The following is a 22,251-nucleotide window of genomic DNA, read 5'->3' on the forward strand; positions in this document are numbered from 1 at the left end:
GTACAAAATAAGGAGTTAACTGAAAACCAGGGACTCCCATTCTCCAGAAAGCCTCTTCCTTTCTGGTTAATCTAAGTACTCTCAGCTTTCTACCTCCAGGAAGTCTCCTTTGGCTTGTGTTGGCCCCTCTGCAGAATGTGGGGGCACAACCATCTTCTCCCACCCCATTTCCTCTGCCCAAGACTCAGGGGCCATGCCACAAAGCCTCCTGGGACTGTGCAGGATGTTCAGATTAGGGTAACTGGTGATCTGAGGGTCTTCTTTCCTAACCCCTGGGTACCAGGCTTCTGCTTCAACCAAGGACCAGCCACTTGTCAACCTGCTCCAGGAACTATGCTGATTGAACACAAGAGGAGGCCTCCTTCTTTAAATCCACACAAACAATATTCTGTGATCTTGGTCAAATTAATAACTGTATCTCAGTTTTTCCATTCATAAAATGAGGACACCCCCACCTGTGGCCCCATTACTAGTGCAGAGATCACCTGATCTACAGTGATTTCTTCACATATGGCCCTGTGATTACCTGCCCAGGCTAGGCTGGGACATTTACCCTGGGCATTCTGTTCTCTCCCTAGTGTTTCTCTGATGCTCCTGGCTTCTCCCTGGCCCACTGACATTTCCAAGATGCCTTTCTCCACATAGTCAGCAGATCTTTCCTACCTGTCCAAGAAGCATGTCTGCCAACTGACCCCTTCCCACCTTACTGCTCTATCACCCACCCCCCAAGAACAGGCTCAAAGTACAGGCACTTCAAAGACCCTCTTTAAGGAGGGACATATCTGGGAATAGGCACTGGTACCCAAGATTGTTCGTCAGGCTGGTGCCTCTTCAATTCTAGCCACTATCTGGAATGGAGGGAGTTTTGTGGCCATACAGGGACCTCTCCTTATTGGTAGCTTGACCTCAGAGAACCAGCAAAAACATGATGGGAAAGGAGTACTGAGTAAAGAACCGTGGGCCTCCTCCTGCACTCAGCTCCCTCACCTGTCAACTGGGCTGTCTTCTTGCAGAGCTTACTTAAGATTCACTATGCTAATGCCCCATTTGGCCCCGGGCTGAGTTAACCCACCTGCCCAGTATATACTAACTGAGTACCTCTGACATTCCAACTCTGAGCCTAGGGTTTTGAGCTGGGGAATCCCACTGGGCAACAGAGCAGCAGCTTCTCAGACTGTAACAGAAGACATCCAGGAGTATTCAATGGCAGTAGAACAGCAGGAGAGAGCAGCTACTGGCAAGCCCCAGGCTCCTGGGCCACTGGCAAAGGTGGAAAAATTATGTCAAAGAAAATCTGGGGGGGGGGGAAGGGACAGTGGCACTTAAGTACCTACACACCCACCTCTCACCCTATGATCCCACATCCTAGGAAGTATGTGCAGCAGGCACTGGTTCCATACTCTGCAGATCCCATAACTCTGACTCTTGTGAAGCTAACTACTGTTAAGGAAACTGAGGCTTAGAGTCCTCAAGGCGCTTCCCCAAAGCCAGAGTGTCCAGTCTGGAGTCTTGTCCAGTCTTGTCCCTTGTCTCCCACATTCCACACTTGCTGACTCCAGGGTAAGTTAGTGCATCTGTCATTTAACATCTGGCCCAAGAGACTGCAGCCAATCAAGCCACAAAACATAGCTTCCAAGGTGTGTCCCAAAGCCAGTTGGGCCATCCCTGCTCAGCACATTGGGCTGCAGTCTCGCAGGGCTGCCTGCCTTTGCTCAAGGTGAGACACTCCCAGCAGCCAAGCCCTCCTTCTCTGTGCTTGGCTCAAAGGCCACTGCCTCTATGAGTCTCCCCAACACAGGTGACAAACTCCCTCCCGCCCCCAACAAGGAAGTGAGGTTTAGAGAGGCCAAGCAGTTTGCCCAACATCACAGCCCACAGGCACAGTGTGGGCCTAATTCTTCTTAACACCTTTCGATGCCTCAGGCCTTCACCAAACCAGCAGAAATCACATGATCAAATGTACATGAATGCAAGTAACTACAGGATCCTTGGGTCACCAAAATGGCACCAAACCTTGCCTTTGTTATCTGCTGGTGATCCTGTCTATAAAATGAGAAAACCATCTAGTTGGTTGGCAGTCTTATCTGCCCCCAGCACGGTAGTGAGTGAGGGTGTTGTTAGACACCAAGACTTGGCTGAGATAAGCCAAACCCCACTCTGACTTCTCCAGAAATGGGGCACTTCCCCAGTGAAGATTCAGCCACACCAAAGTGACCTGGCTTCTGACAACTGTTCCAAATATTTAAGCTGGAGCCAAAACATTCCAGGCCAACACAACCTTCTCAGTTTTCTGCCACCCCCTACCAGGGCCTGATGGAACAGGGCAGCACCAGCAGGGAGAATGTGAGACAAAGCTCGATGGGGGCTGGGGCAGAGTTAACATGGCCCCCAAGTCCCAGCACAGCCCCACAGACCAGCCTAGGGCTGAACTCAGCAAAGGCCAAGCTCCTCAGCTCAGAAACTTCCAGCAGTTCCTGGCATTTCCAGGTTCTCAGCAGAACCTCCTAGAGGTGGCTGCCTATGGAAAACAGCACTGACACTGGATCTCTCTCACTTTAAACAAACTCGGAACCACACTATTCTTGGTCCCAGAATGTGGGCAGACCTATCCTGATCATTTCCAAGTTCCAGGCTGAAGGTGGCTATCGGGGCAGAGGGGCAGAGATCCCAGGCTGGGGAACTCCTGAGTCTCCCCAGAGGGGGACCTGTGGCTACCACTCTCTGACTGGGTGCGCACTGCCACCTGGCTCATTCAGGTCCCCCTGGACTTGTGAGGCTGGCAATCTCACTCCTTCCCAGACTCCCTCCTTCATTCCAACTTGAAGCCACTCACCATCCCTCAGTGTGGCCACCAGGCTCACCAGGTAGGGGATGCCATGCAGTCAGACAGGTTACCCAGCAGCCCACTGTTCCCCAGGAGCCCCAGCCAGTCCAACCCTGCTCTGGTCCTAGACATACTTCTCCAGCCCTGTCCACTGGGACTAATCATAGCTAGTTAAACAAAGGCCATGTTCCAACTCTCTGTAATGTGCTTTTAAAGGGCCAGTGTCCCACTTGGCCTGCTGGGAAATTAAAGGTATAGCTCCCTTTTTTCCTTACAGGAAGCAGAAAAGCAACAAACAAACAAACAAACAAACAAAAATCCACAAAACAACACCAATACCGCTGCCACCACCACAACAAAACAAATTAAAAAACCAAAACCAAAACCAAAGCAAAAACAAAAACCACCCCAAAAAGTTGTGATCAGATTAGAGGTCTGGGGCTTCCAAGGCAGACTTCAGGCAAATGAGTAAGAGTTAAAAAACAAAGTTCAGCGATGGAGGTGTGGCTCACTGGTATAGCACCTGCCTGCCACAAGCAAAGCTCTGGGTTTGATCCCCAGCCAAAAAAGAAAAAAAGTCAAGTTTCACCCGAACATCTCAACCCCCAAACAAAAAGAACATGACTAATGCTCAAGAATAAAAGCAGGCATGGCAGCCATTTTGAATGCTCACTATGGGCCGGCACAGTGCTCGGCACTTGGTGGTAATGTATCCTCACAACCCATGACAGGCAGTGCCACTGCCACATCCTCCAGAGAAAAAAGCTGAGGTCAGCAGAGGGGTTTGCTAGGATTCCACAGAAGAACTGGGACACAACTCACAGGAGGTCGGCCAAAGGCAGCCTCTTCCTCCTTCCTGCTCCCCACAAAGAGACTTAGCTCTCCCTACCTCCACCCCATGCCCACCTGCTCCACATCTTCCATCATCTTTCCCTCTTAGGAGGAAAAGGCAGTAGTGAGAATGAGGAATCACTTGTTGCAGGTGTCCAACTTCTGGGCTTTCAGGCTGAGCCCCAAACCCTGTGAGGTCCATTCTGTCACTTCCTGCATCTTCTGAATGAGAAGACTGGGAATCATGAATTCTGACACAACATAAAAGGAGACACAAACGCCACGGAAAGGAGGAGGCAGAAAAGGAGGAGGGAGTTAGGAGCAGGGATGAGGGAGAAAAGAGGTACTTTACCCCCAGGCCCTCCCCAGTAGACTGTGTAGTCAGGTGGCAGGTGAGGGGAGCCAAGGCAGGTGCGAGAAACTGTCCTTCTGAACCCAAGGCTCAGACAGAGCCTGTCCACAGAAATGGAGGTTCTCTGGGCCCCTCGGCACTACAGGCATACGTGTCATCCTGTCCCATCCCCTACCCACTCCTGTTCAAGGGTAAAGGGCCAGTGCAGCTCACTCTGCCCACAGGGAGTACAATATCAGCCAAGCCACAAACACTGCTACACAATCAGGGAGCTCCAAAGCTGGGGCTCCCTTTGCAGGAGCACCCAGAGGTTTGACAAGGTTCAAGGCTCCCATTTCATCTTCTTGAACCCTGAATTATCTGGTGTGGATGTGGGCAAGGGGTGTCGAACATCAGAGGAAACAGGATAGGGGCAGGAGGAATGCCCTTTAACCCCAGCAGACCACACGTTGTCCAGGTGCCTTAAACCCCACCATTGCCAGCTCATCCATGGGGTTAACAGGGAGGCCTGGTATAGGGGTGTTATACCATTCTGGTTGTGTTATTTAGCAAGTGTGGACCACTGGGCAGGTGAGTCCTTTCACTCTCCAGAGGCTCAGTTTCCTCGGGTATAAAATGAAGTACTACACTAGCCCCTAATAACACATGGAAAAACACTCATTAGCCAGATGCAGAAAATGCATTTAGCAAAGCAAATAGGAAGCCTAAAGACTCAAATATCTGAATGTCACTCATTCGACAGGTATCAAGAACCCACTAGGGTTCCATCAGACCTTAGGTTATCCCCAACCTTGTGCTGCAAACCAAGATACTTTCCATACTCTCCCCCAAGCCAGCAAAGCCATGGGTCAGGTAAAAGTCCTGCCCACCAAAATATTCTATAAAGACTTCAAACTTCTCTCAAAGCCAAACACAAGTTTTCTAGAAATCGGCCACTATTGTAAAGAAGTCTACCTCTGCTCTAAGAAAGATGCTTGGAGTAACCCCAGCTTCAGGCATTCTGGTTTAGGGGACTTGGACCCCGTAAGAGATTGGAACAAGGAAAGGATCTGACAGAGGCTAGATAGGGTCAGCAAACTAAGCAGAAGTCAGAAAAAGTGAGACATACACAGGGCAGATAGCCAGTCCTCCAGAGCACGAGGCAGTAACGACTGAGAGAGCTGTTAAACACCATTCGGGGCCTATGTGGTCCTCCTGAACCAGTAACTCTGGGGATTCTGCAAGAATTGTGGTGCAGGTCCATGGGATGAGCCATAGCTCAGCCCGCAGCCAACCCCGCTCCCTGGTTCCACCCGGTTGCCTCCTCCTCTCTGCCTTTTTCTTTTCAACACACCTGTGTGTTTGGACCCCAATGGTTCTCGCCAGGTCACAAAGGCCTTTATGGTGCCAAAGCCAACTTAAGAGATAGCTGGCTGCTCCCCCCTGAAACCCAGACTGTTGCATTCTGGACTCCTCCCTCCTCACAGGCCATGGCTCCCTTCCCTCCTTTTCCCCGGGTGTTGGGGATCCTCGGTGCTCTCATTTTGGAGACACTCTTCTCAGCAAAACACATTCCTCTGGTGATGTCATCCACTCCTGGGGCTTTAAATATCTCCAGTGTGCTCACGACTCATATTTACATCTCTAGCCCTTCTCTCTGAGCTCCAGACTCTTATCTAAATGCTGGCCTGACATCTTTTGGGTGCCTGAAATGTCCCACCTGGAGCCTGTCTCAGAGGGAAGCCAGGAGTCTCCAGACAAGCATCTTCCCCTTCCCCGCATTCACAATCCAATCCATCAGCATATTCTTCTGCCACTCTCTGAATCTCCTCACCCCTGGTACACACTGAGCCTGCCAGCCTTCCCTGACATTAGGCTTCCTCCTTTTACTCTCTGTCAGGTAGTCAAAGGGACCCTTTAGAAATGCAAAGTACATTATTTTACTCTTTCAGCTAAAAACCCTTCAATTACTCCTGACAGCTCCAAATAACCCTCAACCCCCCACAGGTAGAAGTGCCTGCCCACCCTCTGACCTCATCAGCAACAAGCCCGTGAAGTCTCTGCTTCCCTGCCTCGGGACCAGGTACTTAATGCTCCCTGGGCTAGGAGTTCCCGCTCTACCCTGCTCTCCAGATCAGCCGCCTTCTGGCATCTTTTGGAACTCCCTGACTGCTTCCTCCACAATGGGTCCTGCCCCGCCCCCCACTCCTCCCCAGTGAAACACCTGCCTGGTTTCCTTCATAGCACCTTGCTCATGAAGTCAGCAAGTGTAAAGTGCAAACTATGTGCCAGGCACCATGTTGGGCACTGCGGCTACAGGTGCTAAACAAAGCAGACAGAAGTCTCCACCTTACGTTTCCATAGGAGAAGCTCACTCATTCTGGAAATATTTTGTTTCTCCACTTGTTCTCTCCCACCACCAGGTAAGCTCTATGTGGCCAAGGGCTGGGTCTGTTAAAAATTTGTATCCTAAGAGAGGGTCTGCCATGGTGAAAGCTCAGTGAGTGCTTATGAAATGAATATGCCCAAGGACCAGACAGCAAAGGAAACAAAACCAGAAAGACACAAGAAATCAAGAGTCAGCTCTTCACTGCTTCAGGACAGACACCTATTGTTATCCTAGGGCCCCAGGTAAGAAGGAAGGCTTCTGCCATGTCCTCATCTAGTAGCCCCAAGTCCTTTGGGAGGACAGACAGATGCACAAGATTTTCCTGTAACTACTGGAGAAGAGATGGGTGATGCAGGCCTGAGCACTTAGGAAGGGCTTCCTGAAGAGGTGAGGTCTGAACAAGGCCAACTCACACCCCCACCCTCCACCCCCTAGAAAAAGAGAAAAACAAATTTGTGTTTTAGGGCTACCATGTTCTTTGCTCTAGCAGGAGACAAGGAAAAAACCCTACTCCAAAAACACTTTACTTTTTATTAGTATCTGGATCAATAAAAGTTTTAGGAGTAAAGCTTCTCTCCCTGCAATACTAACCATGAGAGACAGACTTGGATTATTAAATCTGTCTGGGAGAGGCAGTGGCTGGGAGCTCTGCAGGGCACCCCAGTGCCAGCAACTTTACCTCCATCCACCTTTGTCCTCCTGTGTGCTGGGAGCACCAGCCTCAAGGCGCCTGGACTGAGGGTCCTTCCTGGCTGAGCAGTCTGGGGAATCAAGGCTCTCCTCAAGGACCCCCTTCCCAACCTGCCAGTTCCCTCGGCAGACATCAGGAGCCAGGCCAACTGATGCCCATCTTGCAGGTGCCCCACAGCCTTACCTGCTTTGGCCTACTCTGCTGCACTCTAGGGCTTCTCCCCAATCCCAAAGATAGCAGCTCCCCCTACCCAGGGCAGGTCTTGGCTGGGGGGGGGGGGGGCGGGGAACAGAGGAGTGAGTCTAATAACCCCACCCCCACCTTCTCTCTTCCTCCCCAGGCTCCAGGGGATCTGCAGGGTGGGGTGAAATCCGAATGCCTCAGGTGTTAACCATAACAAGGTACACACCAGTCCAGCAGGTTGGCATCCGGTCCTAGAGCCAAGCCTCCACCAAGGAACAGAAATAGCCCCTAACCCTTCGGCCCCAAACCACCCTCATCAAAGACCTGGGGACCTGCCACCAGGGAGGTCATTTCCCGGGCCCCCTCCCTCCTTCCTGGAGAGCCATGTACAGACCTTGGTGGAGGTAATGTAGACTTCTCCACTGACCTGGGTCTGAGCACCCGAGGTCTGGGAGCCAGATCAGACTTCCGAGGATGGCTGGATCTCCACAGAACAGTCCCTCCAGCCCAGCTCAGGATCTTGCCAAGGTTGTCACTGAGGAGTCCGGGACCACAGAGGCCCATTCCTGAGGGCTGTGCAGGCCCAGGTAGCTCTCACCGCCAGAATATGGGGCCTTGCAGCCAGGGCACTCATCTAAGAAGTGAGCCCAGGAAGGCTTCTTACCACAAATCACAGCCAAATCTGTGTCCTCCACGCTAAAATTTCAAAAATGACTTTAAAAAAACAGTGGTGACAACATCTAGAGATTTCCAGTTCTCCAGAGAACAAGTGGAAAATTACAGTCTTCCATACAGGTAACCACAAGGCACAACCTCCACGTCAAAGAAGTACAGAAGGACTCTCCAAAGCAAATAATTGCTTCTAGCCACAGGCAGATCTTTCCAAGACCTTGAACAGGGAGCAGGCCTAGCACAGAGCTCCACCAGGAAGCTAAGGAGGCTGAACCCAGAGGTCCCTTCCAGGCACCACCCCAGAGGGCTGGCTCCACCCAGTGTCAGATCCTGCCCCCTGGAGTCACGGTTTTGGTCTTTTGCACCAGCCATTTCCTCAGCTGGCTGGAAGCAAACTGCTTTCTTCTCATTCTGGTCTAAAATCAAAGTCCAGTGCTGGGAGTACCCCCTTACTAACTGGTAACTCCCACTCTCATCCCCATTATCATTCTGCTTCATTTTCTACATAGCACTGATGTGAGGTCATTGTGTTTGTTTCTCTTCTTTTCCCCACCAGGAGAACCTTACTGGCTTACCCGCCGCGAGCCCAGCACACTTTGAACCAAGGCCTAGTACAAAGTCGGCATAAGTAGGGGAAGAATGAACAGGATCTTCCTAGTTGGTCTGAACTGTGTTAGAACAAGTTTGGGGGTGAGCCAAGGTAGTAGGCTCGTCCCCCTGGGCCCCTGCCCAGCAGCTCACAGAGCATTCCAGACTTCCCTGGAGTGGTGCCACGCCCCAACTCTCTCCAGGCCGGAAGCAACTAGCCCCGCCCCAACCCTAGCAGCCACAGCAGCCCTTCCCTTTCCAGGCCAGGCAATGGGTGACATTCGCCTCCAGCTGCCACCAGCTGCAACCGCTTTCTGCTTTCTGCCAGCAACCAGCCACTGCCCTCCAGAGCACACTGAGTGGGAAGAACATTGAGCCAAGAATGAGGTGGGGCATGGGGGGTTGGGGGGGGTGGTCTTGGGTCCCTACCTCCAAGCCAGCCTGAGCCCTAACAGTGGGCTGCAGGGCTCCAGCAAGTACTCTGGTTCATGAAGGAGACAAAGCCCTACTCCTGAAGGGTCAGGCTCAAACCAGCTCAGCCAGAAGACCCACCAGTGCAAAGACCCTTCCTCCCGGGCATTTCCATTCAAACGTTTTTAAAAGCAACACAAAATGTGATCCAGACAGGCTTATCATGGTCACCAGGACAGAAGGACAAAGGGGATAGAAGGATAAAAAGGGAGCAGAACTCCTGACAAAGGTCCCCTAGCTGGAAGGAGCACAATGGGTCATAGCAGCAGTCCTAGATTCAAGTTCCTTTCCAGGGCTGTTTTCTCTTCTGCTGAAAGCTTATGGCTGGGACAGCAGGGCAGAAGGTGATGGTTATGGGCACAGAGGGAAGAGGTGACCTGATGAGATGCACAAGCTCAGGAATGTGCCTAGATGTCTAGGGGCAGACAGACACCTAGGACCAATGTCATCCCACCCACTGGCCATTCTGGAGATTCACCCCCAACTCCACCATGCACAGCTCTCACAGCAACACATTCCTCTGGGAAGGGCACACCCAGCCAACAAGATATTTTCCCACAGGGTCACTCTTTCCCATCCCACTAGAGAAGTCAAAGCTCTAGGTTTGCATTTACTGAGTCTCTACCACCTACAGGATCAAACCTCCTTCTCATACAGCCACCATGAAGTGGGATGGAACACAACGACTCTAACTGAGGCCAGGGACTGGAGGCTTCTGCTAGAGTGCTGCTCATGGCAGATGATGCCAGGAGTTTACGGAATCCGGGCCTTTGATGGAAACATCTGGCTGTGGGAGGAGGGCCCCCACCTGGCCTTTTCTAGCCATTGAGCTATCACAGGTCCTAGCTCACCATTGCTGAGCTCTCACGAGGCACCAGACTATGTCAAGCACCTACTGTGTGCAGAGAAGCAGGATCCTAATTGGGGAGGGGCTGATGAAGAGGTCTTACAGTGTGGCCCCAGCAGCAAATCCCAACCTGGAAGGTCCCAGATTTATTCCATCCCCAGCTGGACCCCAGGCTCCCAGCTCATCAGTGATCCTGATCCCAAGTGGCCCAACACCATCCCATCTTCCCATTCTCCAAAGCCCAGCGGGCACCTCCACCCCCATCCCTGTTCCCCTTAGGACCTGCTGGCCTCATGGGCAGAGGTGCACTCACAGTGGTTGCCTGCCTTTTGAGGCAAGGCTGACCTCCCAGCTTTCATCTCAGCTTACCCAGTGTTCTAATAACATTTCCTATCAGGAGAGAGGTGAGGATGTAGTCACTGAGAGGGCTAGAGAAGCCCCTTTGGCTCTAGAGCAATAGAGACACAGGAAAGGAGGAAGCAGGACCTTTGTAACAAGCCTCCTCCAGGGTGCAGGCTTCAAGTCAGGCTTCTCTAACTGATTCCATGATCATGGCAACAAACAGGCATGTCAGACTCTGTGGCCACCTTACACATGAAGTGAAATCCAGAGACGCTAAGTCACTTGTACAAGTGACCTAACTACATCTGAAAGTAGATGTGCCTTACTCCAGACAACTGTTTGTACCTAGACCTGTCCCTCTTATCTCCCTTCCCAATTCAAACACTCCTTCCTCCTGGAAGCCTTCCTACGGTTCCTCCAGGTAGGAAGTTGACCCACATAGTTCTAATATCTTGTTATAACAGAACAGGACCCTATGACAGTACCTGTTGCCCTGCATGACAGCTGTCACTGGAGGGGGTCACAAGCTAACAAGAAACAGCAGTCTGAAGACTGCTATCCCAAAGTGCGATTTCACACACACCAGCTGTCTGACCTTGAGTTACTTCTTCCATTCCCTCCTGGCCCCAGATGAAGGTCTGCACAACCTCTCACAAGCCAGTATGAGATACATAGTTATCATCCTTGGCTACCCACAGTGGGGGAATCTCAGAGATTGTCCTGTCCAGTCACTCCTATGTGTAGTACCTGTCATGACCCTGGCTATCCACAAACAGGCCCAGAGCTGTGGGCTTCCCTGAGCAGTAACTCCTGCATACCTCAGCACCCTCCACCTTTGTTCCACTGCCAGCCAGCCACAGGCCTTCTTTCTGTCCTACCCTTACCCAGGCACCCCCTGTGCTTTCTCATAGCTTTACCTACCTTACTTCCTCTGGGCTCACCTCCTACCCCTACTTCTAATTTTCATTCACCTTTGAAGGCCCAGTTCAACCACTCCCATCTAGAGGAACCCTTCCCCAATGTCCTCAGGCACAGGGATATGCCCAGTCTCTCCGTCTTCCTTCCCAAGCTCCCGGCCTGGGTACAGCTGCCTGCTCTTTAGAGTCCTTCTTGGGGTCTACTCATCTATAGTTCCTCAGGGCCTGAGGCACAAGAGAAGCACATACCCTGCACGTCGGTCTCCTCCTACAAGAGAAGCTAAGTCTTAGCTTCTTTCAGATCTGAAGATGTCCTTATCAATTGGACAAGGCCCTCTGGGGGACTCTAGAACTTCCCACCATGGGCTTCCCTTTCCAGGGGTAACAAAATAATAAGCCCCTAAATCGTCAAAGGACACTTCCAGGTGATCCTTATACGTCCTGGGGGGAGAGATGAGCTCCCACCCCAGGAAGGGGAGACCTTCCTTGTGACATTGACTCTCTTCTTTCCAGAGGCTGCAGAGCAAAGCAGGGTTAAGACTGGAGAGGGACCTTGAAAAGGAGTCGGCCCAAGGTCTGCTATTCAAAAACAAGGCTTCTGAAGTGACCCCTGCCACACTTAACTGAAGGAAATAAGCTTGGTATTAGACTGAGGGCCAACAATGGGAAGTAGTTTCACTGCACCCCCAGCTGTGAATTTATGTGAGCACATCCAAGTGTGTTTGGCTTTATCATCACAAACAACAAACATGTCCTAGCACCTGCTCTGCCAGGCCCAGTGTGAAGTATTTTACATACATTATCTCCTTTAATCCTCCTAGAGCCATAAGCTTGGTTATCCATACTGCATCTGACTAAAATTGCAGCTGACACACAGAGAGGGTGGGAAAGCTGCCCAAGGTCACACAGAGCTATTTACTGTGGGGGCGGGGGGGAGGGGGCTATGAACCAGGAACCCCAATGATCTGACTCCAGGCTGCTTTTCTGGTCCAAGAGGACAGTGCTGTTCACCATTCCAGAGCTCGAGCTGCCTGCTCCCCTTGTTGAGAGCTTGTGTGGGTGATTAAGGTACATCATTAGCCTACAGCCCCCAACTTCCTTCTTTCCACCTGCTCTGACCCCCCACCCACTGCAAGGCCAGCCAGCCTCCACCCTCTGACCACCTGTACCCACTACCAGCCTAGCTGCACCTGCCAGGTCCCCAGCCAGTGTCTTGTGGTAATGACTTCAGCGGCAGGGAAGGCCGAGGCCTTTTCCCCAAGCAACACTGACACTTGTTGGCTCCCAACATGTAATGTTTCCTTCAAACCATTCAGGGGAGTTAATTCCCACCCATGTGCCACCTTCTCTGAAAAATGCACAACAAATTTACTTAAACAAGCAATGAAACATGGGCTCTTCCTCGGTTGTAGCAGGGCCAAGTGCTGGACAACACCCAAAATGCCGCTGTCCCACCACTGGACAATCGGAGAGAACAATGAGGGCAGAGCAGTCCATTCCTGGGGGAAGGCCCAGCCCTCTGCAGCAAGAAGATGGAGGAGATTGGCGGGGGGGGGGGGGGGGGGGCGTGGATAGGCCACCACTCAGTCCCTGCTGCTGCATACAGCCAGATAGCAATTCTGCAACAAGGGGTTGGTATTTACAACCCTTTCCTGGACTCCCCAATCTCCAACCCCTTAGAAGACAGTCTTACTTCAGGAAGGTGGAGAGATGGCCTGTGGATTTGGTTTCCTCCCTGTGTTTCCCGATTCTATTCCACCCAGGCATCTTGCCCAGTGTGGCCAAGATGGATACTACTGACTTCCTTGCCATGACTTGTGTCAAAAGAGGGGATCATGACCCCCCACTCTACAGATGAGAAAACAGGCCCACCAGGGCAAACATCCAGACCAAGGCCTCATGGTTAGGATGGGAGAGATACAAGGATCCAAACAGGCACACCAGATGCGTGGTCTCTGCTCTTACCAAGTGAGTAGTTTAGTGGAGAGAGGAAGGCACACCAACGTTAGAGCCAAGAAACACTGCACACCACCAGCTGTGGGCCCAGAAGACGGGTTGGTTCCATGTCCAGTGCAGGGTCTGGCCCAATAGGAGGCCTATGACAACTGTGGGAACAACACTTTCAGTTTGGTCTCAGGGAACTGGGAAAGATCTCATGGAGGGATGGGTGTCACACATCCTTCATCTGCGACCACATACGTCTATCCTCCACCAAGCTCTTGCCTGGCACACAATACACTTCTTGCTGCCAGGGGTTAGCCCTGGGCTGGCACTGGCAACCTGCATACTGTTTATAGCAGGGCAGCCTAGTCCTGTGAGGGGTCTCAAGCTATGTCTCACTGACAGATGTGACATGGGTCCTGCCAGAGCTGTTGAGTTCTTTGCTCTAAGTCACACAGCTAGTAGGGCTCTGGTGTGTCTGACTCCAGGGTCTGCATCTCCACCTTACCTCTGAGCTTTAGTTTCCTCATCTGCAGAAATTGCTGCTGGAAGTATCTACCCTTCAGAGACTGGTGTTCAACTGGTGTTGGATATTAAATGCCTGAGATCTGAAGCCTGGGTCCTGGAGTTAGTGACCACATGTTTCCAGAGCCCAATGACTCTAACACAGAGGCCATCTCCTGGAGCTGGTGGGGAGAACAGGGGAGGGTAACAGGTTTCACTCACTACTCCTCTTTTCCTGAGTCAGGCTTGCTAAAGAGTAACCACCAATATGGAGTTATAATTGGTAAGCTTGGAAGCACAGAGCCCAGCAAAAGACCCGGTGGGTGGTAGTGTTACAGGAGAAACAGCTGAGCACAGCAAATATAGCCGTTGACCCAATTCAGTTCCGTTCTGTCTTCAAGAAAATAATTGGGTTTAAATGAATAGGTTTCCCATGTCCCCTCCAGCCTGGGGAGGGGTAGAAAGGGAAAGGGGGAAACAGGAACTGTTACCCAAGCTCACTGTTGGTTATTTTTGAGTCATGAGGCCTATGAAAGGTTACTTTCTGGGGCTGGGGATGTGGCTCAAGCGGTAGCGCGCTCGCCTGGCATGCGTGCAGCCCGGGTTCGATTCTCAGCACCACATACAAACAAAGATGTTGTGTCTGCCAATAACTAAAAAATAAATATTAAAATTCTCTCTCTCTCTCCCTCTCTCACTCTCTCTTTAAAAAAAAATTCATTTGCAAATATGAGTAATTGAACAAAATGATTCTGATCAATAAATTATTTTAAAAAAAAGGGTTACTTTCTTTCCTTGGTGACCAGAGGTGGGTCTCACCCCACCTCACTGTGTGGTTAGAAGGCAGTGAGGTGGGGTGAGACCCACACAGGATGCTGAGGATGGAGATTTAAGTCCTGATCTCACCAGCAGCTTTATAGAGTGGCCCAGTCAGTTCCCTCTAGGCCCTAGGCTCCTTGTCTGTAGAATGGGATATTACAACCCCCCAACACCACAGCCCAGGGGCATGGGCAGGAGCTGAGCTTCAAAGGTGCTCCAGGAGGAGAGGAGTCTGGGGTGAACTGCAGAGCCTACAGGAATACAGCCCCTAGGCTGCTGAATTTGTTTTCTCAAGAGAATCCTGAAACTCACATCTTTAGGCAAATGTTTAAAGTGAATGCTTTAGGGATGTTATAGTGTCAGAAACCAATTTAAAACAAACGAACAACAAAAACTTTCTACCTCATCAAACCAAATGAAACCTGTCTGTGGGCTATACACAAGTCAAGGTGGGCAACCTCAGATTTAATGACAGCATATGCAAATTAATTTACTATACATTAGTGTCCTGTTTACCACCTATGTTTTTCTTTAGCGGAGAAGCCAGGCCCATCCCTGTGTAGGGGAGGTCGCCTCTCCTTCCCTCAAGGTAGCCTTCTCCAAGACCTTAGGGGAGAATACACAGCTGGACTGCCACCACGCCCATCCTAACTACAGAAAGGAAGGGATATGTCCAGCCCATTTTGCTCTAGAAATTAGGGAGCTTGGGCTCCGCTCTGACAAATCCCTAACTCCTTCCTAGGGTCTTATCTTCCTCCTCTGAGAGGACCAAATGAGAAGCAAGCTTAGAGACAAAAGATGAAAACATGTGTCAAGTGTTCCCAGAGAAGCAGTGTGCAGAGCAGAAAGAGCCTATGAATTGACACTTCCTGGTGGGCCCTTGGCTGTGTGAGCACAAGAGGTTACCTAACCTCTCTGTACTTGAGTTTCATGCTCCGAAACACAGGAGATAAGAATCTCTGGGACACAGAGCTCTTTTGAGGATTTTTTAAATGAAATGACAACTGCCAAGTGCCTGGTGGGATGCCTGGCACATAGCAAGGGATCAAAACCTGAAAGGGGGCTGGGATTGTGGCTCAAGCGGTAGCACGCTCGCCTGGCATGAGTGCAGCCCAGGTTCAATCCTCAGCACCACATACAAACAAAGATATTGTGTCCGCCGATGACTAAAAAATAAATATTAAAAAAATTCTCTCTCTCCCTCTCTCTCTTCTCTCTCCCTCTCTCTTAAAAAAAAAAAAAAAACCTGAAAGGCATTATTATTATTGTTGTTGTTATTATCTTCAGTGAAAAGCATGCCAGAGAATTCTGAGAGGATGATTACAATAAAGTAGCACAACCAGGCAAACTTGTTAACAGACGAGGCCACCTATAATTAGCATAATCATTACGTATGCAAATAGTGCAGCTCAGATGCTAGAGAAGGCTGTTCTTTGAAGTATGTTGAAATAACCCTTTCCCCTCACTGCTGGCCTCCCCAAATCTTGTTTACATTATTAATTTCATTAGCAAGCATTTTCTTCATAAAGCAGGACAGAATTCTACACTGGGACACATTTGAGTCAAAGATTTTTAAATCATTTCAGCTGCTGCCTACCCTGTCTGGAGTTGTTTGAGGAGGTTCTGGGCTCCTTTGGCCAGCTCCTTTGGTCTGGGGCTGCCAGTTACTGCCACCAACCACTCTCCAGGTAGCTAGTGCAGGAAACCTCCACCAAGCAGCTCCCCTCTGATTCAAGGAGCTCTGTGGGCAGGGAAGAGTGGGGGCAAGGGGGGTGTTCCTGGCACATAACAGGCCTTGCATTTGAGAAGAGGATTTTAACAGCATTAATATGACCAGCAGTGGCAGGCACATCACAATGCCCACGCTATATCTGAGAAAACCCAGTCTCAAAGAGACTTTAGGAAGTCATTTCCAAAGTCACAAAACTATTAAGCTTCAGAACTGGATTTACACTTGGGACAGTCTTCCAAAGTCAGCTCTTCTGGTCTAACCTGACATGGGCACGATGGAAATCAATCCAAACCTGACCACAGGGCCTGTGCGAACTGAAAAGCATCAGAGACTGACCTGGGTTTGGAGTCAAAGAAGCTGAGGTTTGGGGAGGCCTATATTTTGCCCAAGGTCCCACATCAGGAAGGGGCAGGGAGGGGCCCTAGAAGCCAGGGCCTCACACCTCAGGACTCTGCTTTTGTTTTCAAATATTTTAAAACAATTCAACAGCCAGGCCTGGTGATGCACATCATCTGTTATCCCAGTGACTCAGGTGGCTGAGGCAGGAGGATTAAAATTTGAGGCAAGCCTGGGCAACTTATAAGACCCTGTGTCAAACCATAAAAAAGGGGTGGGGATGTAACTCAGTATAGAGAGCCCCTAGGTTCAATCCCCAGTAGAGGGACTGGGGATAGGGGGAGGGGGTCAATAACCTTCCTCCATGTTGATGGCTGAATCAGTCCCTTCACAGTCCCTGGATCCTTGCATCCAGCAGAGACCCAGGCAGGCAGAAAATGCTCAAGAAACGTTTGCTGAACTCAACTGTTTTCTTACCAAAATAGACAATGCTGAACAGCTGAGTAGGGGGGAAAAATGCAGGAAAAGACACTAGGGCTCAGGGATAAGGGGGAGTGCAGAAAGTGGAGAGCCCAGGCACCCCTAGCTTGAGAAGGGTCTTTCAAAGCATTTCTTTATTGGAGGGCTGCCCAAGAGGCAGGCAGGCAGCTGATTCTTTACTGTGAAGGAAAAGGAAACAGAAGTTCTAACGCACACGTCCTCACCTGCTCCCTACAGGCTCAGAACCTTCATTCCTTCTCTCACCCTGCCTCAGCCCCCACTTTGAGGCTCTCGGAAATGAGTGACTCACCAGGGTAGTTAAGTGGTGGAGATTAGAACCCAATCTTTGCTTCTCCAAATACCAGCACCCTTGCTCCCACCCCTTCACCACAGCCATCCACAGAGAATACCCTAAGCACAGACATTCTATCAAGTACCCCTTTTAAAAAGACATCCTCACAAATATGCTGGGCAGTGGGTGCATTTATTGTAGCCATTTTATAGGGATAGAAACTGAAAGTCAGACTGGGTAGGCGACCTGCCCAAGGCCAGACACTGGGACACTCAATGCAGGAATCAACACCCCTGTCAGCAGCTCTGTTCCAGCTGAGGCCCAGGCAATCCCCCAACAGGAACTAGGTGGGGGTAATGATTGCCCCCCACCATGGCACTGTATCTCTGCCATCTCTCTAATTCCAGGCAAAATTCTAAATAAACCTGGAGAAGGGGATGTACCTTCTTGGGACTGAGCCACCCTGGCCTCCTTCAGCTTCCCAAATCCTTTTTTTTTTTTTTCTTTTGAGACAGATTCTAAGTTGCCGAGGCTGGCCTTGAACTTGTGATCCTCCTACCTTAGTCTCCCGAGGAGCTGGGATTATAGGCTGGTACCACCAAACCCAGTCTGGCAAAATATTTTTAGGACACCCTAAATCTTCACCACCTCCTATCCCCAAGACCACCAGTATTTCAGGTATGGAGAACAGAGCTCCTGGCAACTGTCTGGGTTCAACTAGCATTGGCATCCATCCCTAAAAGTGCAATACAAGAGAGGGGTCAGGAAGAAGTGGCCCTTCCCCTCGAAGATAAGGAGAACCCACGGCTGGGCCCTCAATTACAAGCTTCCTCCTCCTCCTTGCAGACAGTCTCCCAAAGTAGCTTCGCACATAGCTAAGGAGCTGCTTCTAAACCACTACCTGCCCTAGCCCATCTCCTCTTCAAGCCCTTCATGACTACTTTCAGAATCAAGCCCCTTCCCTCCTCCTTCCACTACCCTACACTCTGTGTGCCACTCCCCAGGCCAACAACCACTGCTGCCAGTGACACAGGAGCACCTGTCCGCTGCCCAGCCAGCCCTCCTCTCCCCCAGAAACCTTCCACGAGCTTCTTCGCCTCACTCCATAGCCCAGACACAAACTCACAGGAGCTTTCCTTAAACCCTCTTCCTTCTTTGTTTACTCACAGACCTTCTAATGTGGGGTCTATGAACCCACGTCTCTCCAGCCAGCAACAGCTCTTGAGGGCACAGACTGAGTGACTGTCCACTGCCCCCAGAAGAGTGTGCACAGCAGACATGCAGCAAACCCTGGCTGCACTTGCTGCACCAGACTCACAGGGTCAATAAGGCCATATATAAGGGCGCCTGCTGGAAGAGGAGGGGTAGACCTGACAGTAAGTCCCGGAGCCAGGTCAGGCTAAGGCCACCAACTGGCTCACCCAACTCAGCTCATTAAAGGAATATGGACTGTGCCAGGCCCAATCTTTCCATGAATGCTTGACAATGGCTGGGTCGAGAATCACAGGAGATGAAGTCATTGCTCCCAGAAATAGGCTGATTAAGAAGATGTGACCACAAGGCCAACAGCAAGGCTGGACACACTCGCGCTCACTCACCATGTGTTCCTCCACCCTGGGAAGCACCACCAGGCCTGAGCTCCTCTGGGAAAGAGAAATGGTGCCAGGAACCAGAGCCAGCTCCAGGAACCTGGAGGCAGGCGACACAGCTGGTCTCTGGGAGTGGCTGGTACCCAGGGGTGCTCTCAGGGACCATTTTGCATAAGATTCCAGTTCTGACCCTGCCTGAAGTCCCTAACCTGTCCCAGTTTACCCAGACCCTCAAAGTTTCTTTTCTCACTTCCTCCTTGGCCCCACCCTTCATCTCTGTCCAAGGTGAAACCCCACAAACCTCTCTGTCCCCCTCACACTCCTATCCTTCCAGGAGGTTGACCAGCTGGGGAGGGGGAACAGCTTCTGATGGCTAAGACAGGGCTGTAGTCCAGAAACCAGGCTTAAATCCTACTGTCCCATTGCAGCTGTGTGACCTTGGGCTAGTCTATTCACCTCAGAGATCAGTTTCTTCATCTGTAAAATGTATATAGCAATGTGCCCATCTCATGGAGTAAGAAATAATGAACTATATTCATTCACCAACCTTGTGTCCAGCCTTATTCTAGGTACTAAAGACACACGAGGGAACAGAACACACAAGTCTTACTCTAAAGAGGCCCCCCAAGCATGGGAGAAGTACACAGACGCATGTGTAATAAGATCAGGTGGACTCTAGCTGAGCCTGGTGGAGCATAGCAGGAGGACTGCAAGTTCAAGGCCAGCCTGGGCAATCTGGTGAGATCCTGTTTCAAAATAAAAATAAAAAGGGCTGGGGATGCTGGGCATGGTCATGTACACCTGGAATCCCAGTAGCAATGGAGGCTGAAGCAGGAAGATTGCGAGTTCAAAGCCAGCCTCAGGAACTGAGTGAGGCCCTAAGCAACTCAGCAAGACCCTGTCTCTAAAAAAAATATAAGAAGGGTTTGGGGATGTGGCTCAGTGGTCAAGTGCCTCTGGGCTCAACCCCTGATATCCACCCCCACAAAAGAAAGGTGGGGAGCTGGGGATTTAGCTCAGTGGTAGAGGGGTGGAACACTCCTGGGTTCAACCCCAGTACCACAATTAAAAAAAAAAAAAAAAGATTAAGTGGACTCAGTGTTCCATCCAGGCTTGAGGTAGGAAGGAAGCTGTCTGGCAGGGAGGTCGGGATTAACACAGGAGTGAAGTGAACAAACAAGTCCCAGAGACATTTCGGCAGAATATTCCTGGAAGAGGAAACTACAAGGACAAAGATGAGGATGGAACACTGGAGGGGCAGAAGAAAGGAATAAGTGTGGGAAGTGGACACAGGGAGGCAACAGCTGCCCACACAGGGTCCCCAGGATGGCAACTGGAATAGAGCTGGAATTGGTGAACACCCTCCCCCAGGAGGGGGGCTTAATTTTTAAAGACTGTTGGAGCCCTGGGAGGAGAATAGATTGGAAAGGGACCAAGAGTAGAAGAAGAAAAAACCAGTGCAGGAGCCAGGTGGGAGAGGATGGTGGTGATGAGGCAGTGTAGGCGGGGCACATGAGCAGTGCCTGGCACAACGCAAACCTCCATAAACCTTCCTTCTTATTGTCCCTGTTGCTATCCATATCCTCATCACCCTGGCCCTGGCCTAGCTCCCCTAGTCCACAAGCTAAGACTTGTGAGCAGGCCCTGGAAAGAGCCCTGGGAGCACACCGTATTCTTTACCCATTTTACAGATGACAAAGCATGTGGCCCAAGGTCACTTCCAGCAGTGACAGGCAGGATCAGTGCCCAGGCAGGGTCACAGTGCCCTGGGCCAGCCCTCCACCCAGATGGAGCTATCAGGAGACAGGTCATCCTTCTGCCATCCAGGGCCTGATCCTCCACCAGCTGGGTCTTAATTCATTCAGGGCCAGGGAACAAACAGCATGGAGTGTCTGACCCTCACAGGCTTCTGAGTTCTTCCCCAAGCAGTTTCCCTCCTGCTGAGGGAGGGGCTGCCAGCTCCATGGAGTACAGCCAGGGCTGGGAAAGCTTCGGTGAACCTTGGCTTATGACCCTCTTCCCAGAGGCTGCCTCCCAGCCCCTGAAATACTCCCATAGGGCCAAGCTCCACAGCCTGACACAGCTTGCCTTCTGAGCACAGGAAGGAACCCAGTGAGCCCCAGGCAGAGACCAGTCTCAACAGGGTGGCAGGCACCTCTCCCACCCCAGGCTGGAAGCTTCTCCAGAGCTGACAGAGGCCACAGCTGATTCCTGTCCCCCAGGGCTGAGTACAGGTGAGCAAAACCAGAAATAACCCAATCACAAAGGTCCCCTGAGACAGTCCTGTCTGCACTAGAAACCAAAACAGGCGGCCTGCCTGCTCCTCCCTCCCTCTGTGGCCGACTGGGACAACTCCAGGTTTATAGGAAGCTACTAGCAGAAACCATTCCGTCTTCCCTCCCCCAGCATGAACTTGACTTCCTGGAGAGCCTCATGCACCCCACACCTACACAGCTATAGAGCTGAAGGGCAGGAGTGCTGGGACGGTGGGTGTACAACTATATCCCCCACCTCGGCACCTTCCCTCCCTCTTTCCAGGCCCAGGAGGGAGGGTGGCCTAGGCAATGTGGTCCAAGTACATGGACAGGTTTGTTTTTTTTTTAGAAGCCCAAAGAAAGGTCCCAACCAACAGACCACAGCGGTTCCGGGTGGTGGGAGATGCTATGGCGGCACGGTGTGGAAGTTGTTTCACGTTTTGCTTTATACAGACTGGAACTTGGTACTCTATGCTGTGATTTTAATTATCTTTACATTAAAAGAAGACTTAAAAGTGAAGGTAAGTCAATGAGAGGGCAACAACAAGGAATTTGAAGTATTGGCTACTATCCCTCCTGAGATCCCTGAGCTCCTGAATGCCAAGTGCTGCCTTACTTCTGCCCAGTCTCACTCAGGCTAGTGAACACCTACCACCCTGGGAAACCAGCCTGAGTCAGGGACACTGAGAAGGGCAGTCACTCCAGAGGCCACCCCAGCCCTCTCTGCCTCCCTTTCCTTCTCAGCCACTAAGTCTGTACTCCCTGCTGGCTGGCTGGGTCTCTCCAGCTGCCACGGGCTTCAGTTACCTCTCTGGCTCTGGCATACAGCAGGGACACAATGAAAGTTTCTTAGACAAACCTCCAGTACAGTATAGGTAATCATTTAGGAAAAAACTCAAACACAGATTATAGAGGAGGGAGTGGCAGACAGGGTGGAGAACAGGGGAAAAGGGCAAAGTGATGCCTGCAGGCCTGAACAGGAAGCAGCAGCCAGAGCCCAGCAAAAGCTCTCAAGAAGGCAGGACCCCCACCCTGCAGGGGTGAGGCAGGGAGGGGGAGACTGAGAGGTTCCTATGAAGGCTTTCCCACAGCCCCTGAAGGAACTGCCCGGCTGGCAGAACAAATGCCAATGGCAAGAGGAGGTCACGTACTTGCTCTGACACACAGGCTGGAGAGCCCCATTCCATACTGTGTGGTCACACCTTTGCTGAAGATCA

The 22,251-nt window shown here is 51.1% G+C and overlaps 1 protein-coding gene across 16 annotated transcripts in view; it reads right to left on the reverse strand.

The window, feature by feature from the left end:
- Positions 1-22,251, reverse strand: part of DAB2IP (DAB2 interacting protein) — a 250,603-nt gene that overhangs the window by 98,882 nt on the left and 129,470 nt on the right. Inside the window, exon 1 of one of the 16 annotated variants that reach the window (XM_081311378.1) lies at positions 7,644-7,942. The exons of the other annotated variants lie outside the window; for them this stretch is intronic. Within the exon in view, the coding sequence (XP_081167504.1) occupies positions 7,644-7,813 (170 nt within the window). The 5' untranslated portion in view covers positions 7,814-7,942. Of the gene's footprint in view, positions 1-7,643; positions 7,943-22,251 lie in introns of those variants that run through there. 16 annotated transcript variants of the gene reach the window in all.

Source organism: Spermophilus citellus (genome assembly GCF_964194105.1).
Source record: "Spermophilus citellus genome assembly, chromosome: 2".
Taxonomy (NCBI): domain Eukaryota; kingdom Metazoa; phylum Chordata; class Mammalia; order Rodentia; family Sciuridae; genus Spermophilus; species Spermophilus citellus.